This window comes from Dermacentor albipictus, chromosome 1 (genome assembly GCF_038994185.2).
Source record: "Dermacentor albipictus isolate Rhodes 1998 colony chromosome 1, USDA_Dalb.pri_finalv2, whole genome shotgun sequence".
Lineage (NCBI taxonomy): Eukaryota > Metazoa > Arthropoda > Arachnida > Ixodida > Ixodidae > Dermacentor > Dermacentor albipictus.
Window position 1 is genome coordinate 310,639,504 of NC_091821.1, and position 13,287 is coordinate 310,652,790.

General features: G+C 41.6%; 1 protein-coding gene across 2 annotated transcripts in view; it reads left to right on the forward strand.

Annotated features, from left to right (window-relative positions):
• Nucleotides 1-815: 815 nt before the first annotated feature.
• The window catches only part of LOC135906994 (uncharacterized), a 91,101-nt gene continuing 78,629 nt past the window's right edge, over nucleotides 816-13,287 (forward strand). The window contains exons 1-3 of one of the 2 annotated variants that reach the window (XM_070531547.1): nucleotides 816-1,235; nucleotides 11,646-11,896; nucleotides 12,699-12,842. In XM_070531547.1, the coding sequence (XP_070387648.1) occupies nucleotides 11,710-11,896; nucleotides 12,699-12,842 (331 nt within the window). In that variant the 5' untranslated portion in view covers nucleotides 816-1,235; nucleotides 11,646-11,709. The remainder of the gene's footprint in view (nucleotides 1,236-11,645; nucleotides 11,897-12,698; nucleotides 12,843-13,287) is intronic. The other variant, XM_070531548.1, reaches the window with a different exon arrangement.

Consider the following 13,287-nt stretch of genomic DNA (forward strand, 5'->3'; position numbering starts at 1 on the left):
CTTCTCGGATTCATAATGTGCCAGCTACGAGTCCATTCGATAACTTCTTTGCCCATTATTTCAAGTTTGTTTCTCCAGATTACATGCTCGCAAGTTGAAAAAGGCTTCAATAGTAGCTAGTAGGCAATGCAGCACGCGAATTGCATCGTCATGAGAACCACGCCACAATATCCAACTTCGTGGATCGCTCTCATTTACGCGTATGGTTCTAGTTTTCAAAATTGACTGCATCGCCAATATGTTGACAAACTGCGTTGTGGGAAAGATGAAGTAATGATATATGTGCAGAACGAAGAAGTACGAGCAAACGCAAATGTGATCAGAAGGAGACGCTAGATGCCAGTGGTAAAGCGTTTTCCATTGTCTTTCTATCCTTTTAATCGTCTATTCTTGGAAAAGCGCATTACACCATTGCCACGATAGCACGTTACACCAGAAAACGTTACATCAGCGATTGTACTGTCTTTTTCTCGTGTTTTGTTTGTGTTTGCGCTGCCCAAGAATGGATAGGTTCCAGCTCGTCCGCTTTCACTCCTTGCAGAAGGCAAACCTGTGCATATGTCGCCAACGTGTTGTTGCTACAATTGTTATCGTCAGACAAGTGTGCCGGCCGCTCATGCCACTTGTGCAGATTTCGACCACTCGTACTGCCAGTGCTATTGTTATCACGGCCGTGTCCCTCACTTCTTTCTGTTCCACATCGCTATCAAACCTTTCTCTTTTCTGAATATTCGTACCGATTTGCTACCGTGCGATAACGTTCACAAAGGGGCCGTTGCGTCATTTAGGCGAAGGGATGGGAGACAGACGAGAGCTTTGACCTGCCATAGAAACTCTATGAGGTCGGCCTGCCGCTGCGTCAACGGCTCACTTTCCTCCGTCGATTTCGTCACCCGAGCCTCAGTTGTATGTTTATACTGATAAATGTGAACTTAGCTTAACACCAGTAGCACTAGTGGCACGGCCAGGTTGTGCTAAGCTGAAGTGCAGCTACTATTACTGACAGATATTTAGACGAGCCGAGAGTTTAACAACAAGGCGCGCTAGCAAGGAAAAACGTTGAGTTAGTATTTTCAGAGACACTGCATGGCCCTCTTGTCAAAAGGCCACGGAAGCACCATTGGAGAAGGTAGTGAAGAAAGGAGGTGCCGATGATGCGTCGTCGGTGAAGCCTGCGTAGAGGGGTCTTCCGGCAGCGCAGTGTGACGGAACAACCACAGCGCTTCATTTGCAAGGTATGTTACGCTCAATCCAGACAAGGGGGGAAAACAATCCAACTCCTGCTTCCTGCTTCGTTTGAAAGCGTGTGTGTCATGGTGTGGCAGGGAAACAGCATGGCCCCGCGTACAAAAATAAAATAAAAGGAAGTCAGGCCGGCCACAGAGAAAACACTTTTGCAAGCAATTTTACAAGATGGGTTAGCTTTTGATTTTGATCATTTTCAAGCCTTTTATTGTCGTGTAAACGATCTCTTTATTTTTTTCGTAGGCCTTGTTTTTGATTGTGTGGGATGGTTCGTTCCCAATATGGTCAAGAAGTCCGAGCGCCGTATTCATGGATTACATGGGAGACGTTACAAATGATGCGGAAACTTAAGCGATTAAAAAATAAACGCAATAAATTGAAGGATGACGAAGAAGTGAAAGTCGCTATTTATAACTTGTCTGAAACACTTCAAGAAAAAAATTTGTCAAAGACAAAGAGCACTGTCACAGCTCAAAACCACCAAATTTTTATCAGATCATCTCCCGAGAAATTCTGGAGGGTTGTGGCGCCGGTCTGTTTGTCTTCCGACACCATTTTTTGTCAATGGTGAAAGTGTTCGCGATGAGAAAACAGTGTGCTCTGCTCTTGCTGACAATTCTAAGAGTGTATTCACAAGTGATGACGGCTGTTTACTATGCTTTTCTGCTAAATTGTCTTCCCTTTCTGACAGTGTTATATTGGAACAGGGCATTCTAAATATATTGTTAAAGCTTGACATTAGAAAATCTTCAGGGTCTGATGATATTCCAAACTGTTTTCTAAAGCGTTATGTTGAATGGTGTGCAAAATACCTGTACATTTCATTTGCAAGGTCAATCAACGAAGGATCATCACCGGAAGACTGAAAAATTGCTAGAACAAAACCTTTACATAAATCGGGCGATAAATATTGCATCAAAAATTACAGACCAATTTTATTAACATCAACATTTTGTAAGCTCTCAGAATATATAACTTATAAACATATAACTGGTTTTCTGGATTAACGTAACGTTTTAACAGACATGCAGCATGGTTTTAGAAGTGGTCTTTCGACGATTACTCAACTAGTTGAAATCGTACATGACTTTTCTAGCACCATAAACAAAGGGAAACAGACACGATATTCATGAATTTCAGCAAAGGGTTTGATAAGGTGTCTCATGTTAAATTGCTTCATAAGCTAGGAGGTGTGTTTAAATATGATAAAATATTAGCAAAGATTAAAGCCTACCTTACAAATCGCCATCAGTTTGTTACGGTAAATAAAACAGCCTCTGATACAGCTTCCGTCAATTCAAGCGTCCCACACGGATCTGTTCTTGGTCCCCTTTTCGTGGTGTATGAGTGATATCGTCCCTAACCTCTCCGTTAAAATCAGGCTTTTCGTTGACGGCTGCGTGCTGTACGACGAAATAACTCAAGAGGGCCAACTCAGGTCAAACAGGGATTTTGATGAGGTAGTTGAATGGTGCAAAAAAATATGAAAGAAGCATTAACTTTAATAACATTAAAAAGAAGTCACTACTCTATCGCAAGGGCAGAGAAAACGTTTTTTGTCAGAGGTAACGCAATATAAATAGCGTGGCTTGTACTTAAAGGATCTTACCTGGTCAAGGCACTTTGACACAGTAATAGCGCGAACTGCCGCCGCAAGTTGTTTTTTTTCTAAGACGCGTATTAAAATCCTCCACACCAACAGTACGTCTATTGCATACAAAACACTTGTCCACCCAGTTTTAGAATATGCTGTAACTATATGGGACCCGTTCACTAAAAGCGATATCGGAAAGCTAGAGAGCTTACAAAAAAGCAGTTCGATTCGTCTATAATACATATGGGCGTACTTAAATTACTAACCTCTTATCTCGGAGTTGCTTGCCTTGTATAACCGACAGAAATCGAGTGTGTCGTTTAATTTATTTCCGGCTAATAAGTGGTCACTACAACACCGACACGTCTTGTTTTCTCACCTATACAGCAGGTTACGCTACTAGACAGACACTCGCTAGTTGTAACTCCAGTTACTACACGTGTCAACTCCTTCAAGTATTCCTTTTTTCCTAGAACTATAGGAGATTGGAATAAGCTGGCCGATTAAACACTAACACAGGACTCATTATCGCTTTTTTAGACATCTTCTTCTAATTACAGCAAAAACAAAAGCACAAGTCTCACCTTGAATGACGAAAGCTATGTCTCTGAGAGCAATATTACTGTTAGCCACAATCTTCTCCGTGGTCAGGTGACCGGTGTCCTACCCGGCCTCATTTACAACGCGAGGCCTGGAATAACCAAGCGCTGAAAAGAAAACATGGATAAGGAGCACAAAGAGAACCCGCGTCGACGCGTGTATCGCTGCTACCGTAAGTGCCAAAATGTGCCACGATAATCCATTGTTTGCCGCGCACAGAATCATTATCAATCACTCAAACGCTTTCCAGCCAAATGACTATATCGATAGTTACAGAAGCAAGCCCCGCGCCTCTTGCACCTGCGCCTCTTGCACCTGCGCATATTTAACTTTTCCCGTATTTCGCAATGCATTTTTGGAGACATATATTTCGAAACAAGGGCTGCTCTGGGGATTTCCGATATGCAGACATAATCACACTACTGTTCGGCTTCAATTGTGTCATTTAAACACGCTCCCTAAAGATAATAAACGAGAAGTTGGAAGTTCGGTGAGGAACTGAACATTGCGAGTTATCGTGCGAGTAATGTCCGCCCTTTCAGGCAATCCACCTCAACAGGCAAACTTGTACGACTGCGCGTGCATGCGTGTTTTGTGCTCGTGGTCTTTTTTTTATCTTTTTTAATGTGATTTTTTAATCTGTTTGTATAAGAAAGAAAATAAAGGAAGCACGGTATTTTTAGGTGTATATATTGATTCGTAGAAATTATGAGTAGAAATGCTAGTTTTCAAGCGGTTCATGAGTTTAAAATCCAAAGATCCGCTGTTACATTTGCAGAAGGACATACATTGAAGAAAAATAATTTTTTTGCCTGAAAGGAAAAATTCTCAAGTCTCAAAGGGAAAATTGTTGCTAAGGGCAGAGATAGCATACTCAAGCACGGCGCAGAGCCAACATATCGCAAGGTTGTTTTTCTCACATAAGAGGTTACGGAGAGCTAACTTTGCCCACCGTATTCTTTCGTTTGAATACCGCTCGTCTCCGGTCTGGAAAACACTTAGAATGTTTTCATCAGTGAACATAAGACTAAATAACTTAATAAATAAAAAAATAAAAATAAGAAATATTTCCGCAGTACTGAAATACTTTTAGAATTATTGGCACTCTGGACCCGCCGTGGTTGTTCAGTGGCTATGGTGTTACGCTGTTGAGCACAAGGTCACGGCATCGGATCCCGGCCACGGCGGCCACATTTCGATGAGGGCGAAAACACTCGTCTACTTAGATTTAGGTGCATGTTAAAGAACCTCAGGTGGTCGAAATTTTCCGAGTTCTCCACTACGGCGTGCCTCATAATCAGAAAGTGGTTATGGCACGTAAAACCCTATGATTAATTAATTAATTGGCACTCTGGCTACCTTTAAACAGATAAAAGAAATCAGATCTCTTTTCAGCACAATCTTAAGCGGCCCATTTTATGACTCGGTATCACTTTTAAGAGATAACGTAAGTCTGGACATGTCGGTGTTCCATTACTGCATCTAGTGCACAATACAAGACAAGGGCAGAGTGAAAACTGACGACGAATACAGGCGATAACTTCCAATAGATTTATTTTCAGACGCGTCGCACCCATACATGTGGGGTTTTAGTAACAGCCTGTGCAACCGCATTTGTAACATCTTGACGTCACAGCCATGATCAGTAAAATAAAAAAAAGAGAGTGAAACCTACAAGATTATGAGATGGTCGTGTTGCTCTTTTTCGCCGAGTCGTTCCCCTCTTCGTGTTAAGATAATTGTCTTGCCTGTCTTCGTCGGTTTTCACTCTGTCCTTGTTTTGCGTTGTGCGCTAAATGCAGTAACATTTAGGAGGCCAGTTGGCCTCAGCAAGCGCTAGTGACAGTTCAGGGGGTCGCCTTTGTGAGTCTGTGTGCTTCTTGTGTATCACCCCACTATCTCCCTGCTATCTTTTTTCCTGCCTCATTAGAACGTGGCAGCAAACAAAGAAATAAACAGGTCAACCTGAACAGACTAGAACAGAGATATCGCCAGTTCCGTGTGACCCTACGTGCACACATAATCGAGAGTTTTAGTTTAGGGGACGCAAGCGGCTTGCGTACGCAAGAACTAGGCGCGACGCTACTGCGCATGCGCAGTGCTTTCGCCCCTAGTTCTTGCGTACGCAAGCCGCTTGCGCCCCTAAATTAAAACTCCCTAATGACACGGATCCTTGCAATGCTGCACTTTCTAACTACTAAGCACACTTTTCAGATAACTAAAGAAAGCCCGCGGCTCGTTGGAAATTAGAACAATTATCGATTGTGTGAAGACAAACCAAACATTGTCGATTTTATGAAAATGACACGGTCAACAAATATTTTCACAGGCATTTCCTCCTTAAAGGGTTATGCCATTTAAATGTCAACAATTCTTAGCAATATCAATGGACGAACGAAAATTTTCAGCTATCACAGTAGAAAGTTCATCTCCGTAGCAGTGACTCATTGATGAATTAGTTCATTATGCCTGTGAACTCACAAATTTACTGGTCAACAAGAGCCGGTCATTATTTTGAAGAAACGAGATGCAGCACAGTGAACTCAAGTACATATAATCGCTATCGTGCTGACATTCAGCTTAATGCCACGTTTTTAACATACATACAGATCCATTGAATCAGTGTAAGGAGCCCACCAAACATCAACATGAAATCTTTTGCAATGGTGTACTTGAATGGTTATAGTTATTCTGGTGGTTAGTGGTGCGAGTGCTACGCAGGAAATGCAATGCACACGCGCACATATAACTTTTTTCTAGCAGACTGTAAATTGTGCAGATAAATATACAAATCATACGATTGTTCATATGGGCAAATCTTATGACCAAAAGGAAGATAAGGAAGGGTAGCGGTCATGAAAGTTTACCTGACAGGCGATGTTTTCAGTGCGTGTATAGTTTGAGCCTAAACTAGGATATGTACTGTAACAAAACCATTTATATTATTTTATTTATTTATAAATACTGCAACTCCGATTTGGGGTTTTAGCAGAGTGGAAATACATTTGTTGCGTTTTAAAAATATTGCAGACAACTGTAACAATAAAAGAAATACACGGAAAGGAAGTACATAATTTGGCAATGTAAACACAATAACGTACCGGAATCATGCACAAGAGCATATATTTATTTATTTATTTATACAAGTACCTGCAGCGCCACAAGGGCATTATTGCAGGGGGGGACAAATTGAAGAAAAGTGAACATGTGACAAAAACTTGATACAGCAGAGCACAGGTGGTAAAAGTAACAAAATACGTAACATAGATGAGTCATCTCGACGGCCAAACGGTCTTGTGAAATGCGGTGCAAATTTGCAAGACAGAAATGGAAAGGATACACTATCGCATGAAGTGCAATGCCAGCCAAATGATATAAAGAAAACGGGATAATATACTACGACAGACTGCGTGACAATAAATACAGAAACTCTGAACACGTTTTACATTCACCAATGCTCCTGGGAAGCCTATTCCAATGTGCGGAAACATGCGGAAAAAATGAATTTCGGTAGACATCAGTACGACAGCGCATTTCAAGGACTTTCAGCTCGTGATCACATCGTTTAGAGATGAAGTGGGGAGGGAAAATGTACAAGTTCTTGTTTATTCCTGTGAGATCAAAGTAGATTCGGAAAAAAAGTTCTAATTTTGCAGTTAATCGGCGGTGTGCTAGTGTTTTCCAACCAAGGTCCTCTTTAAGCAATGTAATACTGCTACGGAAATTATAATTACCAGAAACAAATCTTGCAGCGCGGTTTTGGACGCGTTCGAGCTTTTCTATAAGTTTAGAGCTTTGAGGGTCCCATACCTGGCGAACATTTAGTACCGGACGAACATTTGTTATGTAAAGCTGTTCTTTTACTTTCTGGGGGGCGTTATAAAAATTACGTCTAACAAGGTTTAGTATACGAGATGATTTTAAGGTTAAGTATTCAATATGTCTGTTCCATGTTAAATTTTCTGAAAAATAGACCCCGAGGTATTCACAGGAAAGCGTTTACGGGTGAATGACACAAGTTGGCATTTGGCATTGTTCAAAGACATGCCCCACTTAATGCACCAAGCATGAATTTTGTTTAGATCATTCTGCAAACTACTAACATCACAAACATTTTCTACATTCTTGTATATGGCACAATCATCAGCATATAACCTCACTTTGCATTCTAGATTGTGCACAATGTCATTTATAAAGACTAAAAATAACAACGGCCCCAAAACGGACCCTTGGGGCACGCCAGAGGTTACGGTGACAGGTGTTGATTTAGTGCCGTTTATTAAAACATGCTGTGTTCGACCAGACAGGTAATTTCCAATCCAATGTACTATTGCGGGGTGTATACCGAGACAAGATAATTTATGTAAAAGCAATGCATGAGAAACGGTGTCGAAAGCTTTCCGGAAATCTAAAAATATACAGTCTACCTGAAATCCAAGGTCAAAAGAGTAAAAGAGATCGTGAGCGAACTCTACCAGTTGAGTCGTACATGACAAGCCGGGCCTAAATTCATGTTGAAAACCCGAAAAAAAATTATTGCTTTGAAGGTGTTTCATCACAGCACTGTATATGATGTGTTCTATTGTTTTGCAACATACACATGTTAGAGAAATAGGCCTGTAGTTTTCTAGTACATTTTTGGAACCGTTTTTATGTATGGGAACGACGTGGGCTACCTTCCACTCTGCAGGTAATGAAATGGTATTTAATGATTTATTAAACAGAGTGACTAAAAAATGCGCAATTTCTTGAGAGCAGGATTTCAATACCTGCGACGGAATACCATCGGGACCGCCAGCTGATTTGTTGTTCAGATTGGAAATAAGTTTCAGAACACCGTTATATGTGACAGTGACCATAGGCATATTCTCATAGACTATTTCTTGTATTTCAGGCGGTTCACCAGTGTATGTCTCAGAAAAAAACACTTTTAAAATAGGAATTCAGACAGCAAGCCTTCTCATAATCATCAAGCACTGTTTTCTCGCCAACTGATAAAATGGGAACAGTTGTGTCCACTTTACCATTTATTTTAACAAATTTCCAAAATTCTTTAGGATTATCCCTTAACTTTGCGTCAAGCGATGAAATGTAACTTTGTTTATTCACCTTTATTTCTTGCTTAATATTGTAGTTCACATGACGCATTTCATGGAAAACAGATTGATTGCGAGTCTTCAAATACGAAGCATACAGGCGGCGTTTTTTGTTAATTAGCGAGCGAATTTTCTTATCTACCCACGGTTTATCTTTCCGGCGTCTAGTTGTCAAAAGTTTGGAAGGTATGTATTGTTCAATTAAAGCCTTTAATTTATCTCTAAAAAGAATCCAAGCTTCATCTATGTCCACTGTCTGGCTGACCTCATAAAAAATAGGGAAGAAATTTGAAAGCTCTCGTGATAAAGAGACGTAATCCCCTCGGTCGTAGAAAAAAACCTTTCTAGGATATTTATGGGTTGGTCTAACTGAAGCGGCACTAGACGTGGCAACAACGCAATCGTGATCACTGATACCAGGGATGACAGCTACATTTTGGATCAGCGACTCAGAGCTAGCAAAAAACAAATCTAAAGTGCTGGCAGAAAAATGGTCTCTTCGCGTGCATTCGGAGTCGAATTGGGTTAGGTCATGAGTTGTAATGAACTCTGAAAAGGCAAGAGATAGGGCAGTCGAGTCTGAGAACACAGGCTTGCCATCTTCCCAGTCAACATCAGGCATGTTAAAGTCGCCCCCAAGTATATACTCAGTATTTACGGTAGTTAAAAATTTTGATAGCTCGGTAAATGATTCCGGATTACAAGAACTAGGAGACCGGTAAAAAGACCCAACAGCAAGGTAATTGCCATTGCTCATTCTAACGCTGCACCACATGGATTCAGAGTGATATAATTAGCTTAGCACGACATCTGAGACAAGCCACTGCTGTATGTATACAGCAAAAAGGTTCACGGATGGTTGGGAAACTACTTCATTAGTAAGTTTATTCCATTCAGTTATTGACCTATGAAATAACGAATACTTGAAGGTGTTACTTCAAGTGGAAAAAGAAGTTATGGTCAAGGCATGTCTCTGCCTTGTGGTATATCCTGTAGAAAAAGAAGGTATCTACGATATCGCTACCTTATAATAACCTTTAACTAACTGAAACCAAAATTTTAATCTCAATACAGCGTTGGGAGGTTGGCTTTTGCTAATAATGATGTGATCGAAGTTCGCCCAAAGCTGTTATAAATCTCACCGCTCTCTTTCGCATTTCTTTCAATTTGTTTAACATGTTTTTGAGCGTATACAGGTACCAAGTTATAGATGCGTAATCTAAATTTGGCTGAACAATTGCCTTAAACGAACAAGGCGAACAGTGGGAGTAGAAAGTTTGAAAGCTCGTCTTACATAAAATAGTTCATAGTTAGATGAGCTAAGTACATCGTTTATGCATTTCGTCCACCTAAGGTCATGTGAAATCCAAAGACCAAGATACTCGGAGCACTCCGCTTTCAACAGAAAGATGTTACAAGCTGAGTATGTGAAATGAAGAGTATTACGTTTATGGGAAATTTTCATGAAAACGGCATTTTCAAAGTTAACACACACCAACGAACAACCCGTTGAATTACTTCGTTCAGATGAATTTGATCTTGCTGGCTTTCGATTTCCGAGTAAAGGATGCAGTCATCTGCATATAACTTAACTTTTAGAGATATGTCTTGTATTATATCATTTATAAATAAAAGAAACAAAAGGGGCCCGAGCACAGAGCCCTGAGGTACATCAGAGTCAACTAGTACTGTGTGAGAATAGCAATCATTAAAAAAAACATACTGTTTTCTATTCGAGAGAAAAGCATAAATCTAATTTACAAGCTGAGAGTTTTCAAACATTATATCTAATTTGAAGAGTAGTTCATTGTGAGATACATTATCAATAGATTTAGCGAAATCCATTAAATTTGCATCAATCTGTTTTATGTATTTTATAGCTTGAGCGAAATCATGTACGGTAGTTACTAATTGAGGTCAAGTAGAAAACCCTTTCCTGAATCCGTGTTGAGAACTTGACAAAATATTATACTTATCTAAAAATTCCGGAATATGCTTATGTATTAACAATAAAAATTCAAACAGCGCATAAACGACGGGACCAGAATGAGGAGGAGACAAACACGGCGCTGATCTTACAGCCGTGTTTGTCTCCTCCTCATTCTGGTCCCGTCGTTTATGCGCTGTTTGAATTTTTATTGTTACCATGCAACACCAACTCTCCCAATCCGCTGCCCTTCTGCTTATGTATTATATGTTCAAGAATTTTACATGAAGGGGAAATTAAAGAGATTGGGCGATAATTACTAGCGTAACGTGTGCTTCAACTCTTATAAAGGGGCTTGACTATGGCATTTACCCAGTCATCTGGAACTCGGCTCACATTGAATGATTTAGAGTATTGTCAGATACATTAAAACCCACTTACATAACGTTTTAGGAACTCATTCGGTAATAAATATAGCCCAGGAGATTTTTTTTACGTCAAGCTGCAAAGGTAATATTGAAAAACCCTGCTTCCTAATCGTAATGTCAGATATAGGTGGGTACGACACATCAAAATGCTCAAGAACTTCGTTATCCTTAGTGAATGCTGATTTAGAAAAGCATTGAAAGCATTACAAATAACAAAACACTCGGTCACTTCTACACCGTTAATTTCAAAAACATCACTGGTCAGAGTAATTGGGGAAATCTGGCTCTCGAATCTTTCAGGAGACGACGATATGAAGTTGGGAAGCTGCTTCCCGAAATAGCGTTCCTTCTCAGCCGATACATTTATCTTGACTTGAGGAGAAAGTTCCGTTATTTGCTGTTGGAGAGCACCTAGCTACGTCATCAAAATTGCGTTCTTTATTTTTTAACCGTTTTAGTCGTCTTTGAAACTGCAACGTCGCCCGAGAAATCCAGGGCTTCTTTCCTTTCAATTTATTGACAATACGTGGAACAAATCTTTGAACGCACTTATTTATTAGATCCTTTGTACCATCTTGTACATTTTTGCACTATCTTGTACATATGGTGGCCATACGCTTATCAGTGACCATGGTGGTACTGGAATCAATCAGACAGCATGCGCTTCAGCCTTCCTGCCAGAAAAATAGGTAGTCTGGAGGGTCTCATTCCTCAGATAAATCCTGTCTCGATCTCCTCCACCTGTGCTTTCGCAGGCCAAGACAAGACGATAGGCAAGCCATTCATTCCTCTCTTCGTGAAGTCGACACGACGTCTGGAATGGCGCTTCCGGACACTCGGGCATGCTGGCCTGTGGCGGCCTCCGCGGCCGTGTTTGTCTTCTTCGGCATGATGCTGATAAAATCCGAGTCCGTCATGTACGTGGGATTCATAAGCATGTTTCAGGTCAACCGGGAGAAAGCGTCGTGGCCCCTCACTCTCGCCGTCATCATGTCGCAGCTCTCAGGTACGTGCACCTGACCGAGTGTCGACGCAGGTTGGTTGAGCGGCACGCATTTTCCCTTCCAATCTGCGTCTGAGTGCAGCGGAAGCTTTGTGTTATTCGTGAGTAGAAGAGAGAGAGAGAGAAAGGCAAAGGAAAGACAGGGAGGTTAACCAGAGATTATCTCCGGTTGGCTACCCTGTTCTGGGGGAAGGGAAAGGGGATGCAATAGGTGAGAAAGAAAGAAGGATAAAAAAGGAAAAAAAACCTAAGCACACACACGCACGTACACACGAACTATTTCTGTGGGCACTGTCACGCAACCCGCAAGGGCATTCCTAGTCTTACGCAGTGTCACCGTACAGTCCTGCGCCACACAGTGTGTAGAAGAGCGTGAGACGGTCGTGCGGGCTGCGCTACGGAAACAAAGGCAAACGGTGACGTCCATGGGGCATTCACCGGCTGTCTGTGTTAATACGGAGCACGGTCAAACCAAATCAAGCGGATACTAAGGTGAGGGCTTAGTTAAAAGCCTGCAAAAGTGTTCTATCAAGACTCATTGAATGATGAGGCTGAAATAGTTTGCGAGAATATACGTAATAGGCACATTGGCTGACTAAACAACTTTTTGTGGGTAACGACTTTGAAGTAGTCAAACAGGAGCATGTGGAAAGAGACTCCTTGCGACAAGAAGGTGTTTCGGCCTAGAGGATGGGAAAGCCGAGGAGATTGTGCATTGCAGGGATAGGAATGATCATTAGAGAGCCAGTCCTGATAGGTGATACAATTTCCGGTGCAACGCCGGGTTGTCCCGCGCGCCCCGCAGGGCCCCTGTACGGTCTGCTCAGTCTCTGGCTTTCGGACCGGGTCCTGCTGATGGCCGGTGCCCTTCTCTGTGCGCTGCCTGTCATGGCCTGCGCCCTGGCACAGAGCCTGGGACTCGTCATCTTCCTCTACGGTGTCCTCTTCGGTGAGCACTGCACAAGCTAAGCTGCACCGTTGTCGATATAAAGAATGAGGACGAATGTGTTGAAAGCTGCTTGTGAACAAAACGACTACCCCGTTAAATTGATGATAGTCTATATTACTGATCTTTCAAATATCTACTCATCAATTTTTTTGGACATTCTTCCATTTCCATCTGAAACATGGAGGAAGGAAAATCTGAGGAGGTGCTATGACGTCGCTCTTCGTGAAGATGAGTGACGCCAGAAGTCGGCGTTACTCCGCCATAGTGTCAGGCCAGATTATCCTCTCTTGCTCATAATGGCAAAACCTTTAGCGCAATTCAAAAAGACAGGGACGTGACAGAGACAAAAGACAGCGCTAACTTTTATTGAAACACAGAGGCAGATATATAGCGAAGCAGCTATGAAAGATACAAAAGATGCCTCGATGAAAGGCTTGCAGAACAC